We start from the raw sequence: 21,974 nt of genomic DNA, 5'->3' as shown, positions 1-21,974 counted from the left end.
CACTGGGACAGCGATTCACTGCCTGTGCCCATCCTCTGCCACACTGTCAGATGGGAGTGAGAGGCTGCTAGGAGGCTGAGCAGGAGGCAGCAGCGCCTGCTGCGACACACAGCTCCCACACAGCCAGGTCAAAAGGCCAGACAAGCACCACAGGACAGTGACACAAACAGAGCAGAGTAAACAGCCCGGCCCAGCACAACGGTGCCACCATGCCCACTCTCCAGCGCCCACTGGGACAGCTGGGAGATGTGCTGGAGCCAGGGTCAGCACAGACATGGCCGTCAGGTCACTAACAACTGCATAACTCTACTAGTGTCCCCAGGATGTGGCAGCACTCATGTCCCAGTAGCCCAGGGGGCAGTCCTCATGGGGACAAGCCAGGCCGGGCAGAGGCAGCTCTTCCTGTCCAAGGCTGTCACCCAAAAGTCCACTCAGTTCTCTCATGTGTGCCCCCAGCATCGTCTGATGCTCACAAGCCACAGCCTCCAGCCAGCATGGTGTGGGAGAGGGGCACTCAGGGACTGGGCACCCCCATACTAAGATGCTCAAGCTGGCATGTCCAGTGACATCCCTGCTCCCCACACCTGCCATGTCAGTCCCCCTGCCCACAGCCTGGCACCTGAAAGAGGGTTTATTGGCTCCAACACAGGTGAAGCAGCATCACACACAGCATCCAAAATCCCTGCACGTACCCCTCGGAGGACAGGGCAGGGTCTGCCTGTCCTCCTCATGGGAGGAAGGAGCTGCTGCCTACTCCATGCCAGCCTCTCTGCTCATGCCAGTGCTGCCCACAGTGCCAGCAGGAACTGGCAATAGGTGTTGGCCTGCAGGAACCCTGAGGGATTGGGCTCTCAAGTCCTGCAGGATCCAACTTTTCCAATAGCATTTTAAGTCTGCAGAAATACCTTTAAATTTTCATGGTCCCACACTTTAATCACTGTTAGATGCCCACAGCCAGAAAGTAAAGGCAGGTAAAGCTGTGGTAACTGGGAAATATGAGATTGAGAGCTCTGGGACAAAACAGGCCCCAAAATGCATGAGGCTGTGCCAAGCTGCCCAGCTCCAGTGGAACTCTGACCAGCCAGGTGGGGCCTGAGAGGCTTCCCTCAAGGTCACCTGCCCCACAGGGACACACAAGGCCAGGTCCAGGGGCTGCCAACTCCCATCCTGCCAAGGCCTGGCCACCCTCACCTCTGCCTCTGGTCACTTCCAGTTATGTCCATCTGTCCCACTACCCCCTGTCTCCAGCATGGACACATCCCCACCCCCGACAGCCCTGGCACGGCAACCTGGGGTCTTGCCTTGGGGAGGCTGGAGGAGCAAGAAATTCTTGCTGGGGTTTGTCAACAACTCTCCTGAGCTGAGGACCCAGGAACACCACCACGGTTCTCCCCATTCCTGCAGTGTCAGCCAGGCACCTGTGTGCTGGGCCAAGAGAGCACATCATTGTCAGTGCCCTCTGCAAAGGCCACACAGCACTGGGACATGGCCACCCTGCCACTGGCACAAGATGCCCGACCTGAGCACAGGGTCATGCCAGCAGCCAGTGTGGATGAAGGTGTTCCACAATGGGTACGCCCCGGCTGCCATGCCAACAGGGACTCACAGAGACACTGCTGGGCCACCACACCCCTGCCAAACCCGTGCTTCCCCTCCCCACACCTGCTGCAAACAAGGAGAGGGCAAAGAGCACCCACAGCCAGGGCAGTACCCAACTGATTCCTGCTGCAGGATTCAGTACCAGCAGGAGCTGGCAGGGCCACAGGCACACACACACAGTCCTAGGGACACTGCACCCCAGCAGAGGCAGTGCTACAGCCCCCCAGCACCCCAAATTTCAGCCTTTCATTTTCTGGCAGCATCAGTTTCCCCCCAGCTCTCTGCCACCAGCCAGGGGGAAAGGACAGATCTGCCAGCTCCTGTGTGGAGAGTTTTCCATCTTCAGGACAAAGTGCAGAAGGCACAGATCCTGCATGGAGCAGAACAGCCACACTGCTATCAGCTCTCCCTATACCCCTTCCCTCATTCCAGGGCCTGTGCCACAAGGAGCCCCATCAGTGCGCTGCAGCACCAGAACAGCACAGAACTACTCCCACCATTCCCACAAAACAGCCTTGACTTACCCACCAACCCTTCCCCAGGACCAAGCAAACTGGCAGCACACTTCCATCACTGAGAGCTCCAGCTGTGGCTGCCTGCCCATCCCAAATGAATAGGTACAAAGAGCCCCAGGGCAGGAAGGTGAACACCCTGAACTGTGCCTGTGGTGACTTTTGAGAGAGCACCTGCTAAATCTTACATCTAACATAGGCTTAAACCAGATACCAAAGTCATGGGAGAGACCATCCTTTAACAATTCCTGTCCCAGCAGATTCAAGGCACAGCCAGCAATCCCCAGGGCTGCCATGGGCACCACCAAGGGACCCCCCAGCCTGGGCTTCCCTCCGCCAAGAGCCACCAATGCTGTTCTGCTCAGACCTCCATCATCCCAGGGTTATGCTCTGGGAAGAATAAAATCATGGCCAAACCCCAGAGCAGTCCCTGGAACAGCTCAGCCACACTAGGCAAGGTCCAAAGCCACCATGGGCTGGGAACAAGGCCTTACAGAGGTGCCACTGATCAGGGACAGTGCCTGGCCATGCTGCAGGTCTCCCTGCACCCACCACCCACCCATAAGTGGCCTGGCCAAGTCCTCACCTAAATAATGAATATTAATAATGAATAAATGAATAAAGTCTGCCCGTGAATATGAAAGTCTGTCTAAACTATGAATAAAGTCTGTCCCAAAACCATGGCTGTACCCTACTGCAATCCTGCTCCTGAACAGCCCCTGCTGCCAGGGACAATAGGGACACCCCCAGGCCACCAACACTCATAGGCAGAACACAGAACTGCTCCAGTTGTCAGAGCCCTCAGTCAAACCTGAGGTCTCTGCTTCCCACCCTCCCCTGCAGCACTGGGTTTCCTACTCCACCTACTGCCGGGAGGGGAGCACATGGTGGCAAGGACTGATGCCAGGGGAGCACCTGCAGCACTAGGATGGACCAAAAGGCAGCTGCTGTGCCCACACTCCTTCTCTGAGGCTGGGAGAGGCCCAGCAACCCCCAACTCTTGCCTGCCCCTGGGTGAACACCAGGGGCAGCAGCTGCTCCAGTCCCCCAGCCTCTGGCTGCTGCAGTAAGATCACCCCAACTGGAGCTGGTTTCTCATAGTGGAACATTCATCTGCGGCTATTGCCAGGACAGACTTGCACTGGGGAACCCACTGCTGAGTGCCAGGCACAGCCACCACACAGGGCCTGGCTCTGCCCTGGCCAGTCACCACTGGCAGCTCAGCCCAGCACTACTCCAAGAGGGCAGAGCTCCCCACAGAGCGGGCAGGATGATGGCCCCTGCGCAGACCAGGGACACCAAGTGGCTCTGGGATTCACACACAGCAGTAGCACAAGGAAGGAGGTGACATACACAGGGCACAGCTGTCCTAAGGACTGCATCAGATCCATCCATGAGCACCCGCGGCACTGGGACCAGCTCTCATCCTGGCTCCCAGCTGGTCCGCTGCACTCACAGCATCACTGGGTGGGCAAGGAGGGGCTGCTCCATACCCTGCCACCCTGCCTGAAGCAGTGGCACGCCAGCAACAGTCCATAGAGATGGAGGTGATGCGGCCTGGGCTCCTCATCCTCCTCCTCCTCTGGCCACAGCTTCCTGTGCTGCACCCCCACACTGCCCACGGGGCTGGTAGGGAGGGTCACGGAGAAATGGCTCCCCAAAAGCTGTGTGCACCCCCACTCTGTAACCCAATGGCCATGGAAGCCAAGGCCAGGTCAGCCGGTGTGTGCCAGGGCCCAGCCATGCCAGGCTGCTCATCCTTGCAGGCAAGGGTCCGGCACAGCCCCTGCCGTGGCCGTGCAACTCTGCTAAGGGTAAAGAGGGGAGATGACTCAGCCAAACAGCATCATCCCCCTCATCCATTTTGGGGGCACCGGGGCTGTCAGTCCAGGGAAATCTGCCTGCAGCGCCAGGCTCATCCCTGCTCCTGTCACAGGAGCCTCTGCTGCTCTGGTTACCGGGACACGGGGTCTGGGGCTGGTGGCTGCCGATGAGGAACAGCAGGATCGGGCCTGCGGGATAATTGGGAAGGGAAAAGAAAAGCGATGCCAGCTTGCGAGCAGCAGCTCGTTCCCCTCCCCCACCCGCAAAAAATAACCGGCTCCCTCGGGCCGCGCACCCACCCCCGGCCCACAGCGCAGGATCCCACGGGGGCCGAGGGATGACCCCACACAGGGAGCCTGCGACAGGGTGGCAGTGGCCCCGAGGCCCCAGCACGGTCGATGCCATCTTGTCCCTTCTGCCAGCCCGGGAGGGACACACACCAGCCCCCCGGCCCCCAACCCCACGAAGTTGCCTATTCTCCAGCCCACGGAAGATAGGCGGCTCCGACCCACATATGGACTGAGAATCTATTTATACCCGGTGGGTATCGGGGCTTGGGGAGCGATCCCACCCCGAGGAGGCGACATCCAGCCCCCCTCCTCCTGCGGCCCCCGGGACCGGGTGGCCTCACCGACACGACAGCGAAGTGGGAGAGCCCCAACTGTTGCTGCCACACAGAGGCCCGGGGGCGCCGGGCCGGAGGATTCGTGCACGGGCGGCCCGAGGCAGGCGGACACCGCCGGGCCGAGGGACTGGGGGGACCCTCCGGCACCACCTCCGCGCGGGGCCTGGCCTCGCCCCTCGGGGCTGCAGGGCCCCCCCGCCCCCGCTCACCGGGCTGCGCCGCTTCAGTGTCACGTTCTTCCAGAGCAGAAGATGGAGCTGATGCAGGAAGCCCATGGTCGGGTCGGGCCGGCCCCGCCAAAGGGCCGCGTCGCGCTCAGCTCCGGGGTCACCCGCCGCCCACCGCCATCCCCTCGCAGCCGGCGTCTACTGCTTGCCGTAGGTTGCGAGGAAGCGAAGCGGCCTCGGCCCAGGCCTGGCTCCGCCGCACCCGCCCCGACCCTGCGCTGCACCAGCACCACCCCCGGCCCGCCGCTGCCGCCCCTTAAAGGCGCCGCCGAATCCGCCCGCTGCGCCCGCACGGCAGCCCCGGCCCAGCGCGGCCCGTGCCCGGCTCATCCCGGCAACAGTGGCCTCGGTGCTGACTGCGCAGAGCGGAGCTGCTGCCCCAGGGGCCGGGGAATCCTCGCTCCCCTCGAGCCGCCGCCCTCCCGCCCCTCAGCCATACACAAATCACCTCCGCGCTTCTGCCCCTGGTGCTCCCCCAGAGCAGGAAGGACTAGCCCGTGGCTGCGGGACCTGTGTGCCAGGGTGCCTCGGCTGTCCCTTCTCTTGCACGCTGCCCACCCTGCTCCTGCCTGACCTGTCCCACAGGCATGTGCTGGGGCGTCCACGGGTGTTTTTGGAAGGACCAACCTGCTGCCACATCTGTGTCCTGTCAGCTCTGAACCCAGGGCTGGATGCCTTCAGCAGTAAGGACTGAACCAGGCCAGCTCTCCTCCTTAATCCCATCCACTCTTCTTCCATCCATCCTTTTTCCTGCCATTCATCCATCCTTCCTCTTATCCACATTTTCTTGCACCTGTCCATCTATCCTCCCATCTATCCTTCCTTCCATTCTTTCTTCTTTCCTTTCCTCCTTCCTGCCATCTTTTCCTCTTTCCATCTGGCCTTGCTTTCATCCATTCCCCCTTCCTTCTTTCCCTCCCTTTTCCTTTTCCTCTGGTTCTCTCCATTTCCCACCTGTCCCTCCCTCTTCCTGCTCTCCCTCAGCCTTCTCTCCCTCTTCCCTCTCCTTTCCTCCAGCTCTGTGTAACCATCTCATTCTCCATGCTCTTCATGGGCCAAGTGTAGCCAGGAGCAGTGAATCCCTCTCTGGCTGTCCCAGCTGCAGTGGTGCTGCCAAGGGTGACTGTGCTCAGGGCAGGCCCTTTGGCAGCTGCCTGGGGCTAACAAAAGCTCCCCTTGTCCAACACAAAGCAGCATTATTCCCCAAACTTCTGGGCAAAACACTGCTGAGGTCGAGGAGGACAAAGGATGCCTGGTGATGTGGTGGTGGAGAGGCCCTGTGTGCCCAGCTCCATGCTCTGGTGAGGGTGATTGGTTTGTGAGGGTTGCTGGGTGGGCGGACAGGGCTACAGGTAACAGATGCCCAGAATTGAGGGGAGCTAGGCTTTTACTAGGTCTCTGGGGAAGGAGGGATGCAGTCACCCTAGACTCCTCACAAAGAATTGTGCATGGTTTGCCCACAGCCCACACAAGGAGCATCTCCAAGTCCCTGTCCTGCAGCAGAGTTTGTCCCAACTTGGAGGGGCACAGTGGGGGGACCCATGGGTGGGTCAAAGCCCTGACCTGGGTCTCCTGCATTTTCCCTCCTGCTGCCCCTGGGTGGGTGCCCTGGGGGAGCTTCACGACTGCTCTTCTGTTTGGCATGGCCATGGAAACCCCAAGAAGCCAGCAAGAGACAGATCCAGCAGTGTACCACGAGACAGCACAGTCCCGGAGACAGTGGCAAAAATCCTCCAAGGACCCAGGGCCTGATGCCCAAGGCCCAACCCCTCCCTGGTCTAGAAGCTCCAAAGACCTTGTGGCCCATCTCCTCCATGGACAAAAGGTCCTGAAGACCTGAGAACATGGAGCCCTGAGCACCTCTCAGGGAACTTCCTTGTGGGGTGGCCAAGCTCCTGTCTTTGTATGCAGTCATCTGCAGATGGCAGTACCCACACACATACTTCTCTCTGCTCTGTGCTGGTGCTGTCCTGCATTCCTGATGGTCTCATGGCCTGACCTCTGGCCTTGATCTCTGCCCAACCCACCCAAGCAGCACTGGCCCTGGCTCCCTGCCTGGCTCAGAGCCATGTCCTTTGGTCCACAGGGTCAGGGTGTTTGGATCCACTGGCTGCAAGTCCTTGCAGGGCATTGTCCCTGCACACAGGGTGTCTTGGGGCAGCACCCGCACATGACAGCTATCAGGTGCCAAGGAAAAGCTCCCTGCTGCTCTACCAGCCATCCTCAATGCCCTACGGAAATGCTGTCTCCAGCGCTGTCCTCCAAGGAGGGGAATGGCCCCAGCCCATGCGGCCCTGGGTTGTCAGGCTAGGGGCAGCAGCAGGATGATGCTGAGTGCTCCAGCCAGGCAGGGACTATTGACCACAGACAGCAAGGCTGGGGCAGGCAAGGCTCAGAATGGTGCCCTGGGAATGGACTGTAGTGTCTGCACTCTCAATCATGCAGGGGAAGAAATGCAGAAAAGGAGTGAGAAAAGATGACAGGAAATGGACATGGCTGTGGAAGAAGGAACACCCTCTCTTGGGGCTGCAGTTGGCCTTTGAGGATTCCTGGGGTGTCAGTAAAACCACAGAGCCCTGATATACTGTGGCATGGTGGCATGGCATTGTACCCAACAGGGATCCCAAGAGGTTGGCAGCCAGCAGGACTGAGGGTGCAGATCCCAGGGGTACTGGAGCAGCCTGAAAAACCCCCAGGGAGCAGTTTGGAGCCCTGTTCCCAGCTTCGTGTGTGCCAAGGTGTAGGACATACCCTTACCAGCTTCAGGGACAGTGCTGCACACTTCGATGCTCCTCTCTTGCCTCTGCCTCAGTTTCCCCATCTCATTTTGCCTACCAGGGCTTTCATGGAGACTTGGGTCCTGAACAGCAATGCCAGCAAAGGACAAAACTGAGCCAGACAGAGAGCAGGGCAGAACTGGGGCAGGGGCAGAGAAGGCAGCTCTCTGTGTACACACTGTTGAGGCTCACATGTGCCTGCTTCCCCTTTTGGCAGGAAAAATCCCAGACAGGACAGTGCCCAGAGCTCAGTGACACTTTTGGGCTGTTAGTTGATTGTTTCAGGATGAGTCAGTGGGAGTTGATATCCTGTTTGCAACTAAGCTGCGGGTGGCAGATGGGTGGCACCTCGTCAAGGCTGAGGGCACTTACGGGGCACCCATCTTGTTCTGGGCCATGTACCCGCTATGGGGTGCCCATTTGGCCAGAAGGTACCCACCCAACCATGGGGCACCCACCCAGTCACAGGGTACCCACCCCCAGCACAGTGCAGGGGAAGTGCTGGGAGCGGGGTGTGCCAGCTGACACGTGGGGCAGGAAGGACCTGCTGTGGGGCTGGGACAAGGCAAAACTGAAAAAAGAGGAAGCCCTCAAGTGCCCCAGCCCAGCAGCACCCAGGCAGACGAATCTGGCACCTCGCACACCTCCACCACAGTAAGTCTGAGTCCAACATTACTGACCAGGGGAGAGGGGCTGAAAAATGGGTTGGCCCCTGCCACTGCTACAGCAGGGGTTTTCCTTTCAGAGCATCCCTAAAATGGGGGCAACATCCCCAAAACAGAAGCAACATTCCTGTTGCTGGGGACAGAGACCTGCAGCACTGATGTGCAGTACAGGGAACCAGCAAAGCTTTCCCATCCCTTTTGCTTCCCATGCCAGATTTGTCTGGAGCTTAAACTTAGCTCATGCATTTTAGCAGGACAGATGGAGTGGGCCAAGGTGGGGAAGGGATTTTTTTGCAGCCAAGCTGCAGTGTTGCAGTGGGTGGGAAAGTAGGGCACTGTTTTCCAGGAGACCCCAATACTGGAGGCACTGGCTCAGCCCCAGCTGGCAGCAGGGCTCAGGCAGCCCACATGTTTCCAGAGGTTTCCACAAAAGAAGAAACCACCTGTGGTGCTGAATGCTTTGAGCCCTGCAGTGTAACCAGCCCTCCAGAGGGGGCTTAAGCTGGTGGCTAGTCCCCCGTGCAGCCAACCATCTCCCTGTCCACTTCTGCCACGGCTCTGCTCCCAGCAGGGCTGTTGCTTAAACCACAGAAGCCCGAGGCGGGCAGATGGGCACCCTGGCAGGGTGAACATCCCACAGCTGGGGGGCCCATGTGCCTGCAAACTGAGCCCCACCAGTGGCAGCCCCAAGTGCTGCACTGTCCTCCCTGCTCTCCCTGTCCTCCCTCTCCTCTGTGCTCACACAGTGGGGCACTGGCCATCTCTGACATCCTAAATATAAAATATGAGTGTTTGGGCCCCAGCCTGCTGGGGCTCCTGATGCCCTTAGGGACTGGGGAGTGCATCCTGACTTGAGGAGGGCACCCTGAGCCTGGCAATTTCCTTGCCACTGTCACAGGAGAATACTGGGGTGAGTGGGCCCTTCTTGGTCAGGGCACTGCCAAACTTGGCCCTCATCAGAGTTTTGGACTTCAGAGTCAGTCACCCCTTTTCGCAGCTAAGGCGTCACCGTGGGGCTATTCAGCTGGGACTGGGACACTCCTTCTTGTCCTTTGGTGCACAGCAGAGGCAAGGCTGGCTGCTTATCAGGTTTGACCTATTCTGGGCAAAGCAAGAAGGACTGAGACTGTGGTTGTGTGTCTGGTGGGGAAGCTGAGGCACAGAGCAAGCAAGGACTGTCTGTAGTGGGGCCAGCCAGGCGGGGCAGAGGGGCAGAGGTGGCTGCTTCCCATCAACTCTGCACCTCCCAGCAGCATTTGTGCTCCCCCAAAAGTCACAAGGAACTACAAGAGCATTATCAAAGGCCACCCTGGGGTGAAAGCATGTGCATGGGGAATTTTGTGGCACAGGGAAGCAGAGGGTCCTGGGGTGATGCTGAGGCCCAGGCTTCATGAAGAAGCCCTTTCTCTGGCCCCTCTGGCCACAGTGCCTCCCCATCACCCCTCGTCCCTGGCAAGCCGAGCTGATGGTCCTCAGGAGCCTCTCCTCTCTCACAGGTGTCAGCTCTGTCATCCGATGAGGCGATAGCCAACCCACCAGCATGCCTTGGGCATTGCCGCTGAGATGGTCACCATGGGGACGGCCTGGTGTGAAAGCCTTGGTCACTGCTGGAGTGTTTGTAACCACCCTCTGGAACTTGAGGTTCTTCCTCGACCCCTCCAAGGGCTCTGGAGAAGAGTCTAAACACAGGGAGCCATTGATGATCCTAGTGTGGGAATGGCCCTCCAAGCAGGTCCCCAATGTCAGCAGAGACGTGTGCCATGAGCTGTACAGTATCACAGGCTGCCAGCTCACCACAGAGCGGCAGCTCCTGCACCAGGCCCATGTGGTGGTGTTCCCCCATTCCAGGCTCCAGCCTGGCCGGGACAAACTACCCAAGGAGAGGCTGCCAGGGCAGAACTGGGTATGGGTGTCCCTGGAGTCCCCCTCCAACACTAGAGCTCTAGCAGCATGGAACAAGACCTTCAACTGGGTGATGACCTACAGACAGGATTCAGACATCTTCATTCCCTATGGCAAGCTTGTGCCCAACCGGTCAGCCACTGTGAACATCCCTGCAAAGACCAACTTGGTGTCCTGGGTTATCAGCAACTACCACAGGACTCAGAAAAGAGCCGAAGTCTACAAAAACCTCTCCAGGTACCTCCATGTGAATATATATGGGAAAGCAAACAACAAGCCCCTCTGCAAGGACTGCCTCTTGTCAACAATATCCAAGTCCAAGTTCTACCTGGCCTTTGAGAACTCCATCCACCGGGACTACATCACAGAGAAACTCTGGAGGAACTCACTGCTGGCCGGTACTGTGCCTGTGGTGCTGGGGCCATCCAGGGCCAACTATGAGCAGTTTGTTCCTGCAGACTCCTTCATCCATGTAAACGACTTTGGCTCCCTGGAGGAGCTGGCCACTTTCCTGAAGACCATGAACTCCAGCCGCTACCGGCAGTTCTTTGCCTGGCAGAGGAGGTTCAGTGTGAAACTCTACACTGACTGGAGGGAGCGGATCTGTGCAATCTGCACAGCCTACCCCCGCCTGCGCCATGGCCACGTCTATCCTGACCTGCAGAGCTGGTTCAACTCCTAGTGTGTGCTGGGACCCTTGGGATGAATGCAGATGGGGTGGGAGGTGCGTGAGGCAGCCACCTGTACACAGGATGTGAAGCAACGACAGGAGCCCCCACTCTCCTCCTAACCCAGCTGTTGTCACACTGGGACTTCAAGCAACTTATTACTTCACTTCTTGTGAAACAGGACTTATCACCCCAACCTAACACTGAACACATTGCCAGGGTGCTGGCAGAACCAGAAGGTGCTTTGGAAATAAATGGCATAGTGCTGCTGAGGCTGTGCATGTGGTGTGGACAGGGCAGGGGGGTGGTGGGTGGTTCAGGGCTCCCCAACCTGCTCCTATGATCCTTAATGTCCCCCCCAGCACCTGCTGAGTGCCAGTCATGGCAGCAGAGGCCCTGTGGTGACATTTGTGGCTGGGCTGGAGTGGGCGTCAACCCAGGGGGGTCAATTACCCCATGGCCAGGGAGGAAGGACAGCATCTGCTCCCGCTCTTCCTGGTTAACACCCATTTCCTGTCCCCCACCCCTGAGCCAGGGGTGCCACTGTGCCAGTGAGGAGCCACAGGACAGCGGATGCTCTCAGAGCAATCTCAGTGCTGCCAGGCAGGCAGGCAGGCAGAGGGACACTGTGGTTTGTCACTCCCTCCCTGCCGTGACAGGAAGCCAGTGAGCTGACAGCCTCTGGAGGCTTGCACAACCCTGAAGCAAAGCCAGTCTCTCGGGGAACTTGCACATGCACACATTGCACTGGGGAAACCCTGCACACCCGACACAGAGGACACCCTGCACCAGCATCCCAAGTACCCATCTGAGATCGGTGGTGCTGTCAGTGCTGAGCGCCAGGACAAGGGGCAAGACATTACTGCTCCATCTCTTGCTATTTGCCCCTTCTCAGTGCCTTTAATTCCCTTGATGTAAACAATTCTTTTTGTCACAAGCTTCCTTTCCAGTTTTCTTTCCTGTGGCCCTTAAGTCACCAAACCCCATCTCTACCACCCTGCAAGCTGCTGGGCGCCCAGGACTGGCAGCACCCAGAGTCAGCAGAGGGGACATCCCTTCCCTGGCACAGCCCCGGTGAGGTGGCAGCTGGATGGGCACGCTGTGCTCTTCTGACTTCTGTGGCTTCAGATTTCCGCTTCGTTTTCTGGGTCAACCAGAAGCGGAACAGGAGGGGCTGCAGGTGCCCACAGACAGATGCTGGGTACTCATGCTGGGCAGGGGGTGCCAAGGTAGCAGGATGTGGGGGTCTCATGGTGGGCTGCAGCTCTTGTGTGGCTGCATGCAGAAAACCAGATAGTGGAAATGTGGAGAGAAGTAAACCTTTGAGAGATTACATCTGTCTCATATTTCTGTTCCTGATCCTGCCAGTTTTCTGCATCCCTTTAAGTGCCAGGCAGCACTGGGCAGCCGCAACAGGGGGCAGTTTCCAATGGATGCCACACATGGCTGTGCCCCTACCCTGTGGGCAGACAACTAGGAGGCTCTGGGGAGCAAGCAGGGATGCAGAGGGGCCCTGCCCCATAAGTCTGGAATCTAGCGCAGCCCAGCCCTTTTGCAGGGTCCCAAGGTGCCCTGTGAGCAGCTGCCTTCATTGCCCCTATTCCAGGAAGCCCTAGAGAGCAAAGCCCCAGCTATCACCCATCAAGCTGAAAAAACAGAGCTTTCCAGATTTCCCTACAGCTTTGGCTGGGGAAGGGGCCTTGAGAGAATGGACTGGGAGCAAGCCAACAGAGAGTGTGGTGGGAAAAAGTGAAGGGTCATCCCCCAGACATCTCCGCTCCCACCAGTTCAGCTCCCAGTGCCCAACGGACCTGCATGGCTGGGTTGTTATCACCCCACCAGAGACTGCCTCAGCTGGACCACACATATGGGAACATCCATCACTCCCCTGTCAGCACCATACTACAATGAGGACAGCCCCAGCTTTCCAGACCTCTTCACTTCCTACCCTGCTACATTACACCCTTAGTCCTGCTCTGTCCCTGACAGCTGCTGGAGCAGTCTACAAATAAGATCACACTGCTTCCAACCTTCCCAGAAAGTTACAGCAAACCAGCAGCTTGAACTGAGTGGAAGATGACCCCCTCCCTTCACTTTTGACACCCTCTGCTTTGAGGGGCAACAGCCCTGACAAGTTGGTACCACTCCAGGGCCAAGCTGCCACCAGTCATGGAGGGAGGCCAAGCTTCAGGCAGCCAAGAGCTGAATGTTGCTGGCAATGACAGGGACATGTCCACCTTCTTAGAATGCCTTGCTCCAGCCCTGTTCTGCTCCTGCATGCAGCCAACCCCCAACTGCTGGGCTGCAGGAGCAGGGATGCGAGGAAGGCTAGGAAATGTTGAACTCATTCTTGCCTCAAAGAACTCTGAGGTTTATTTCACTGCCAGAGGGAATGTGATTAAGAACAAAAAATATAAAAATCATTATTAACTACAGCAGGCTGGAAGGCGTGGGGTGCTAGCAGCATGGAAAGGGTGGTGTAGGCCCCCTGGGCTGGGCCCTCCAGGGAAAGGTGGTCTCTGGGCAGCTGGGCTGGGGGACAGCGGCTGGAGAGTGGGGGGGGCTGGGGGTGATGCTGGGCACAAAGCACTGGGGAGGACCCCCCATCCCGAACACACCTTATCAGCTGCTCCACAGAGCAGTGAAGCTCTTTTGTGCCACAGGGTGAGGGGTGGTGGGGGGCTCCCCTTCTCCCCTTGCCCTGGCCCTTGGCTCATCCTGGCCTCCCAGGAGGGTGGGCAGAGCCACCAGAGCCATTGGCCCTGGGCATGGGCACCCCAGCCCTTCTCTACATGACAGGGCGGAAGGAGACACCTGGGAAACTAGATCACTACAAAAACTTTTGCTTTTTAAAAACTACAACAAAAAACCTTTTAAAAAATAATAAAACCGCCACCTCCCCCCACCCTTCCCAAAATCTAAAAAATATTTTTTCTGCGTCTTGCAGGAGAGCGGCTGGGCTGGGGCCAGGCACAGGCTCAAGAGCACTGGGCACATGTGGCTTCAGAGGGTGCAGTAGGGCAGGAGGAGCTGGCTCCAGGAGAGGTCGGGGGGGGGCCCACGCTGCTGGGACCAGTAATCTCATAGAACAGGGAAGGGCTGGGAGCATCTGCAGAGAGCAGGCACCATCCCTGGGTCAGGCTCTCAGCCCCTTGCACCCCAAAAGCCACACACATCAGCCCAGCAAGCAGAAGCAGGGCTATGCCTTTGTGACCCAAAGGCAAGGGGGGCTGCCTCAGAGCACCAGCCCACCTGCAGTGAGCCCACAGCCCCTGGTTCAGTGGCCACTGTTACTCATGGAGAGCCCAGGCTGCAGCGCTTGTGGGAACATCTCAGCTTTGTGGAAGGTCGGCATGTAGACAGGGGGGGAGGGTGCCAGGCTGTAGCCCTGGGACGTCACTGGGATGGGCAGAGTGGAGGGCACCAGGGGCTGGTTCATGTCATACATCATCCCCTCTGCCTCGTTGCCGTAGGGCAGCAGCAGCCGTTTGCCTTTCTGACGCCGGTTGCAGAACCAGACCCGGACCACCTGTGGGAAGGGAGACAGAGAAGGATAAGGGCTGGCCCAGGCACACCATGTAGGTAACAAGGAGACCCTTCTGCTGGTGGCATCTCCACAGCACCCCAACCTGCCAGTGTAGCGCCCTCCCTGTCACAACTCCTTGCTAGGCTCAGCTGAAACAAACTTCAGCCATGACCATTTTTGCACTGCTTCCAGAGTTGAAGATGACAAAAATGGCAAATGTTAAATAGGAAAAAAGATAACAAATCAAAAGAAAGACTGCTCTCCAAAGGCTGGTAGCACAGCCAGATGAAGCCAGTGTGCAAACTTGCGCATTGTTAGTGGGATGTGGTTTGTCTCTTCTGGCGCATTTCCATTTCAGGGGAAAAACATTGTAACTATCCATGTGGGTTCTTGGGATCAAAAATCAACATCTTCGGAGATGAATTAGTATCAAAGGATTACTTTTATCGATTACTTTCACATATTTATGTACATACACACAAACACGGATGCCTGTAGCTGGGTCTGGGAACTATTTTTGTCTCTCTGAAGTTTTAAATGTTTAATCTGTGAACAAAAGTCTTCTCTGGAACCAAGTGGGTTTTTCTTTTTCATATTGATGAGCCATATATATCCTAACTGTCTGGCATGGCTAAAGGGCAGTTTTTATACAGCTCTTCATGTGTATTTCATTTTTGCTCTAATCTAAAGTATCAAACTCTCAGGAGCTGGCATCATTAGGGCATCCACCCTCCCCACCCTCCCAACCTACATCTTTATCCAGGTTGAGGTCCTCAGCAATCTGAGAGATCTCCTGGGGACTGGGCTTCACACATTTGCGGAAGAAGCTCTCCAGTGTCCCTTTCACGTTGGTCTCAATGCTGGTCCTGCGTTTTCTCTTCCGGGCTTGGGCTAGTACTTGCTCTGCATTGCACATCTGGGAATGAGAGAGGGAATATGTTTTGTTACCAGGTGGAAGAGTCTCCACCAGGCTTAGAAAACGTGTAGCTGGCTGCAGAGCTTGGGGCACAGATTGTGTCCCTGTGACTCTCCAGTGAGCATCATTCCACTGTGACTGGGGCCATTCCCAGTGTCCCAGCACTGCCAGCAGTGAGGCTGGACACATCTTTCTGCATCCTCCCCAGGTTCCCCACGGAGCTCAAGCAGCACAACCTGTCTGAGATTCCAGCAGGACCTGGCTACTCAAAATGGGAGCTGTCACAACCACAACATGTCTGCAGGGGGATTGGGCTTCCTCCCCCCAGCCTGACAGAAGGTGATACCCAGTGGTTTGCCCTCAAGCCAGACTTAAGCCATGCAGCAAGATGGTGCTGTGCCACAAGATGCCTTCTGTTCCTCCCTGTTCTCCCTGAAAGCACGTGGGAGAGGGAGGACAATCTGTGGCTCAGGACTTGCAGGTACCCGGCTCCCAGCCCCCTCAGCCCTGCACCTCTTGCATGTTGTCCGTGTTCTCCGCCTCGTTGAGCCAGCGCTGCAGCAGCGGCTTTAGCTTGCACATGTTCTTGAAGCTGAGCTGGAGCGCTTCGAAGCGGCAGATGGTTGTCTGGCTGAACATCTTCCCTGCACGGCCAAGGCAGGCAGGGCATTACACACCACACAGCTTCCCTCGCCAGCAGCATCCCAGGATCACCACCCCCAAGCTTGCCCTGTTCCTGGGAGACCAGGAAAGGCATTCTCCCTGTTCCTTCAACAGGGATTTAAAGCCCTGAAATACGTCCCAATAAGCAACTGTAGCAGCTATTTTAAACCAGTTCCCGTGAGCTCGAAGCTTCTCACCGCAGATCTGGAGATACCCCTCCGGGAGCCCCAACCCAGGACTGGAGATTGATGCCTCCTTTGCAGGTCGTTAAGGAGCAGAAATCATTATCCCAAGTAATTTCAAATCACTCGCGGGCCTCTCCCTTCCCACCGGCTGTGGGGTAACACAAGGGCCTTTCCTCCCCCCCACCCCCGACCCCTCACCGTAGAGGGTGCCCAGCGCCAGCCCCACGTCAGCCTGGGTGAAGCCCAGCATGATGCGCTTGTGCTTGAGGTCCTTGGCGAACTGCTCCAGCTCTCCTGAGGTTGGCGCATCCTGGCAAGGGCAGAAAGACACTGAGAAGGGACAAGTCGTGCCCAGGGTCCGAGGTCTGTTTGGGTTCCCGAAGGACAGCGGCAGAGGAGGGTTCGGCTGAGCCCTCGAGCACTGACACCGACCAAGCTCACACAGGACCCACCCCGGCCACGCACACTGCTCAGCTCGACCCGATCTGGCGCGGCGGCTGCCAAGGGTAGCACAAGGGCACCAAGAGCTCCTGCTCTGCCTCAACACGCCTTGGAAATGTCCCTTTTGTCCTCTGGCTCGCGCCTCCCTGACCTGGCCAGAGGCAGCACCAATGATCACGTTGGCCGAGTCCCAGGTTTGTCCGATTTACTTCCCCATGGCTCTCGGGCTGAGGCCAGCCCCTCACCAGCCTCTCTCATTTTTCTTGCATCCGGAGCAGGCAAGACTCCCGTTAAGAGAGACAAAAGCGCCCCTGAACCGCGTTAAATTGAAGCGCCTCTTTGCTACCAGCCAGCTCTTTCGTTCTGGCAAGCGGCTACCCAGGCGCTTCCCCACCTTCCTGCCAAACAGCCTTCAGCCTCAACGGGGTCATTATGAAGCTCTTTACCCAATTTACACGTTTTCAGCGGGGTTTCGGGTTCTTCATGAGTTTTCCTGTCACCGAGCCACGGCTAGTAAATTCTGGCGTATAATCAGCACCGGTAAACTCAAGAGCATCCCTCCCCGTGGAGGAGGGGTGCCGTCCCAGATCACCGTCGCGCAGCTCGAAAATGCCATTCATGACCACTTCCCACCCAGAGCGGCCAGCAGCGGCCCGAGGACACACACGAATCGATCGTGGCGTGGGACCTCCCGCAGCTGCGGCCCGCTGGCGGCAGTGCGAATCCTCCCAACCCCTCAGGGGCCAGTCCCCGGCATCGGCCGCCGCTGCTTTCCCCGGGGCGGGATCGTGATACGTCAACATTGAAAAATATTAAATACCAAAACTAGCCCAAACCACAAAATTAGTCGTGCCGGGAGCCAGCTCTGCTGCCCCCGTCTTCCTCCCGCCCTCATCTCCAGGCTGTCTCTGCCCCAGCAAACTTCAGTGCCCGTGGAGCTCCGGGAGCGGCGCGGGGGACGCAGCCGACCGAAGGGGACTGAGGGGGCTGGCCAGGAGCCCTCGGTGACCTCGCTGCGCTGCCCCGAGTATCACGCCGGAGCCGACCTTCGACGTCGCTACCCGGGACGGCCCCGCCGCATCGCGTACGGGAAGCTGCTCTCCCAAGTTCCTAAAACTCTCTGTCTTACCCCAAAGCAGCCTCCCCAAGGCTCTCGCCCAGCGGAGACTCTGCCACATGCGGGACGAGCCCCAGCGCTGGGTCAGGGCTTCTCCCGGTGGCGCCCGCGGCGGGCCCCGACAGGCGGCACCGGCAGGTCTCGGCGCTACACGAGAGCAGCCGGGCAGCTCCTGCCGACGGGGCGGTGAACCGCGGCTCCAGACGGGAGGGAAAGCCCCAGGGGCACACCGTGTGCAGCAGCCGGCGGGAGCGGGGCAGGGCAACCCGCCCCGTCCCCGTCCCGTCGGGTCTCACCTCCTCACCGCTGTCGCTGGAGTGTCCGCCCTCGCTGGCGGCGCCGCTGGAGCTGCCGCTGCTGCCCAGCCCCGACGGGCCGCCGGAGCCCGGCTGCAGCGCGGAGGGGCAGAGCTGGGGGCCGGGGAAGGCAGGGGCAGCCGGGCCGGGGAAGGGCGGCCCGGGCAGGGCGGCGGGGCCGGAGGGCGCCGGGCCGGCCCAGGGCGGGGGCGGCCAGGCCGGGCCGCAGCAAGCGGCGGCGCGGGGCTCGGGCTCGGGCTGGCTGCAGGGCCGGCCCGGGCGCGCCTCCACCTTGGCGGGCGGCGCGGGCACGGGCGGGGGCAGCCAGGCGCGGGCCGGCGGCGGGTCGCGGGCGGGCTCGGGCTCGGCGGTGGCGGCGAAGGGGAAGAAGAGCGGCTGAGCGGGCGCTCCGTCGAAGCTGCCGCGGGGGAAGGGAGGTCCGGCGTCGGTCAGAAGGCCGAAGGGGGCGGCCGGCAGCCCCCCGTCCGGGCTGAACATGCTGCCCGCCGCCCGCTGCCCTAGGGCTCCATGCGGGGGCTGCCGGCCGCTGCCTCCCTCCTGGGGCGCCGCTGGGGCCTCTGAGAGTGGCGCGGACGGGCCGGGCCGGATGGAGATGGGCCCCGGCCCCATTGGGCCCCGCATCGGTGGGTCGGGCGTGAACTTGATCCCCCAGGGGGGCGGGGGGCACGGAGAAAAGGTGCTATGGGAGGGGGCTGCGCCGGCCCGCACCCAGCGCCGGCGGGGAGGTGGACGGGGCGGCCCCGATGGGACTGGGAGGGGGAGGACACCGATCTTGCCGCAGGGTCTCACAACCCCCTCCAGGCCCGGGGGACTCGAGGACACCCACGGCCCTCGCAACCCCTCCGGCCCCGCGCCAGTGTTAGGACAGCAGCAGCCACGGGTCTTCCCACCTGGGAACCCCCAGCGCTGCGGAGTCTAGACAAGAAACGGGATGGCTTTGGGCAGCTATTGGAGGCATGAACAGCAGCCAGGTGCTGGTGTGAGGGCAGCCCACCCAGCTGTTGCAGCAGCTTGTCCCCAGTACAGAGGACAAGCCGCGAGATGCCGGTGTCATCGTGCAGCAGCAGGGGTGGTCCAGGGCTTGACCATCACCTCTTGCCCCTCTTAATGCCTGGTCTTCTTTACTGAGCCTTAGCTTCTTGGGGAGCATGGACAAAGCTGAGGCTCTCGAGGCCCCTTACAGTCTCACCATTCCTCTCCTCTTTCTGCAGAGAAGGGTTGTGGCTTGGAGGAGCATGTCTGTCCCTGGGACCTCAGAGTTCAAAGTGTGCTGCCTGAGAAGGAATTGCTGCCCCAACTATTGTGTCCATTGGCTCCACATTGAAGCACGCTCCATATTTTCTCTGTCTTAAAGACTTTCCCTTCGCACTGCCCGTCACAACGGGCCTTCACCAGGGCTGGTTTTGCTCCAGTCATTTCCTCTTTCCTTCCCTCCTGGCTCTGCTTCCCGATCTTAGCCCTGCCATGACATCGGCCTCTGCTTGGCTCTGCCCGATACCACTTCCTGCATACTGGCAGGTACCAACAGCATAGGTGGGCACCCCCTGACCTCAGCTGGAGCAAGGCGAGGAGTGCTCTTTCTGCCAGCCAGCGCCCCGTGATCCCATCCGGAGCAAGGCAGGGAGTTATCCCGCTGCCGACGCTGCTGCCTGTTTATTAACCCGGATTACCGGGAGCTGCAGCTGTCTCGCACTGAAGATATGGCCGGGAGATAGGCTGGAGCAGCCTCCCCCGCGACGGGATGGGAATGGGGCTGTGGGCGGGGGAACTCAGGGAAGGTGCTTGATGCTGTTTATGAAGCAGCTGCTGAGGCGGCTGGAATCCGGGGATTGGCACCCGGGGAGCAATGCCTGAGACAGGCACCCAAGGGCTGGCAGACAGAGACTTATACCCACAGCTGGCATCCAGGGACTGGCATCCGCAATGCCAGCAGCAGCCCCTGGCTCAGCACATGGCACTGCTGCATGTCAGGAGAAGTGGAACAACTAAGCGTCCTGATGATATTCCTCGTAGGAAAAAAAATGGCCCGATGCATGAGCTGAAATTAAAGTATGTTCCTGATGCCTGGCAGGACATGTACCAGGCTGCCCATTCTGGCTGTGCCAGACTGCTCCAAGAGGGAGGGCAGCCCCAGGAAAATGATCTAAGGATCCAAAACCCTGTTAGGGAGACGTGGGCAGCCCTGAGTGCGCCCTGTGGCTTCTGGACCTCGGGGATCCCATGCCCAGAACGGTGAAGCACCTTCCCCAGCAGGGGCTGGATTCACTCTGCCAAGGGATGCCTTTACCGTGCTGCTGAGGATGCTGAGCCCAGTGCTGCGCGGGCAGACCCGCCCACTGCCCGCTGTGCTGCTGCCTGCCCCGCTGCCAGCGGGCAGAGGAAATCTCTCTGCGGGACCCCGATGGCAGCCATCAGCCCCGCTCCTCCCGAGCTCCTGCTGCGGCCCAGCGTTTCAGAAGCTCCTTGGCTAGGCAGTAACTCCCTTTCCCTTTGATTTATTGTTCCCGGGCTGGACCCCTCCTCCTGCCAACCTACTTTTCTCTCCATCCCCCCGGGAAGCCTCCCAGGCCCCCCTCCCCCCCATTCCCCCCCCCAGCCCCCCCGGCCCTCAAACGCATTCCTTGTCCTTTCATATACAGACAGAGGGGAAGGGAGACGTTGACTTTGAACCGGCCCCTTTGTAGGCACGAGGGCCCATTGTGGCAGTGATGGTTTTAGCTGGGGGATGTGGAAGGAGTCAGTGGGGTTTCTCAGTGTGTGCCCCCCCCCATACATTTCAATGATTTTGGGTGATTTGGAGGGGGGGGCCATGTGAAGTTATTGTGTAGAGTTTTCGAGCACCAGTGACCACATCTCTTCTGCCTGCTCCAGAGGAGATGGATAGATGCATCCTTCCATCAGCCCATATCTGGAACCTGCTAGTGTTCCAGGCTTAGCCTGTCTCTGTCTAAGGCAGCCAGGGATCAGTGGGATCCCGCTAAGAAAATGACAGCAGAAAGAAATGCATCTGCTTTACTGGCTTGCTGAGATGGCAGCAGGCTGGAGTGGGCTGAGATGTACATCTGCCCATCCTTCCTCTGCTGAGTGTGCTAGTGTGGCTCCAGCTGCTTGGGATTTTAAGAGAGTGGATGAGTATGTGTGATGTTTTATTCACGGTCAGACCACCCTTTTCTGTGGCAGGTGATGGAAGGGCCATTGGGAGGGTTGTGCTGGATACCCCTGAGTGCCCACCGAAGGGGGGCTGCAGTCCTGCATGTGGTGGGTCAGGGTCTTGTGGTGAGGGGGGGCCACTCCAGGACCATCCAAGGAGGGCTGGACAGGGGGTTCATCTCCAGAAACCCCATGCCTGGAGGAACACCGATCTGGTCCCTGTCAGCACAGCTTGCTGGGCTGCAGCTGGCCTAGGAGGACAGTATGGAGTCAGTGCTTCCAAACCTAGCCCTGGGGAAAGTCACAGGGGGTGTTTTGGTCCAGTTCTGTCCCCTTATTATGAAGGCCCTGGGCTATAATGTGAGTGTTGCCCACACCATCACAGTGCCTGAACACACCAGTGAGTTCACCCTGTTGTGTTACAGCTGTGGGAAGTGAGGTGGGGGCTGAAGGCCTTGGGTGTCTGCATCAGGGGCCCTTGGTCCTGGACAAATGACTCTTCCATGCCTGGATGTGTGGTAGGGACAGGGATTCCCAGGGCACACAGGGCTCCTGTGGCCTCCATGCCTGGAGCAAGGGGGTCTTCCCAGCAGAACAGTCAAATTTTACTGTAAGCTAGAGCTTCCCAAAATGTCTGGATGTGCTCCAAGAGAGACAGCTGGGTTGTGGGAACAAAGGAAGGACAAATTTGGGGACCTCGGCAGAGAGGAGTGGGTTTTAGGCTGGGTTTTCCCAGGACTGAGCCCTGGGGGCATCCCGGGTTATTTGGGGTGTGCATTGCCCAGGGGTGCAGCTGGAGACTCCCAGGAGAGGAGCATCCTGGGTGGGTGCTTTGGCGGTGAGTCAGCACCCACCTCCGG

General features: G+C 59.0%; 3 protein-coding genes across 3 annotated transcripts in view; 1 reads left to right on the top strand and 2 right to left on the bottom strand.

The window, feature by feature from the left end:
* The window catches only part of ABCA2 (ATP binding cassette subfamily A member 2), a 34,302-nt gene extending 29,328 nt beyond the window's left edge, over positions 1-4,974 (bottom strand). Inside the window, exon 1 of the mRNA XM_058818447.1 lies at positions 4,770-4,974. Within this exon, the coding sequence (XP_058674430.1) occupies positions 4,770-4,835 (66 nt within the window). The 5' untranslated portion in view covers positions 4,836-4,974. The remainder of the gene's footprint in view (positions 1-4,769) is intronic.
* Positions 4,975-8,187: 3,213 nt separating this feature from the next.
* FUT7 (fucosyltransferase 7) lies at positions 8,188-11,036 on the top strand. Its single transcript, XM_058818431.1, has 2 exons — positions 8,188-8,218; positions 9,726-11,036. Exon 2 carries the CDS (start codon positions 9,770-9,772, stop codon positions 10,811-10,813), a length of 1,044 nt encoding a protein of 347 aa, XP_058674414.1. The 5' UTR covers positions 8,188-8,218; positions 9,726-9,769; the 3' UTR covers positions 10,814-11,036.
* Positions 11,037-14,076: 3,040 nt separating this feature from the next.
* LOC131566949 (POU domain, class 5, transcription factor 3-like) lies at positions 14,077-18,441 on the bottom strand. The gene is made up of 5 exons (XM_058818409.1): positions 17,944-18,441; positions 16,288-16,399; positions 15,755-15,885; positions 15,077-15,241; positions 14,077-14,328 (listed from the first exon to the last, which is right to left on the bottom strand). The coding sequence occupies exons 1-5, from the start codon at positions 18,439-18,441 to the stop codon at positions 14,077-14,079; spliced, it is 1,158 nt and encodes a 385-aa protein (XP_058674392.1).
* Positions 18,442-21,974: the final 3,533 nt, after the last annotated feature.

This window comes from Ammospiza caudacuta, chromosome 21 (genome assembly GCF_027887145.1).
Source record: "Ammospiza caudacuta isolate bAmmCau1 chromosome 21, bAmmCau1.pri, whole genome shotgun sequence".
Lineage (NCBI taxonomy): Eukaryota > Metazoa > Chordata > Aves > Passeriformes > Passerellidae > Ammospiza > Ammospiza caudacuta.
Note: the sequence above shows the minus strand (reverse complement) of the source record. Positions and strands in the feature narration are given on the sequence as shown.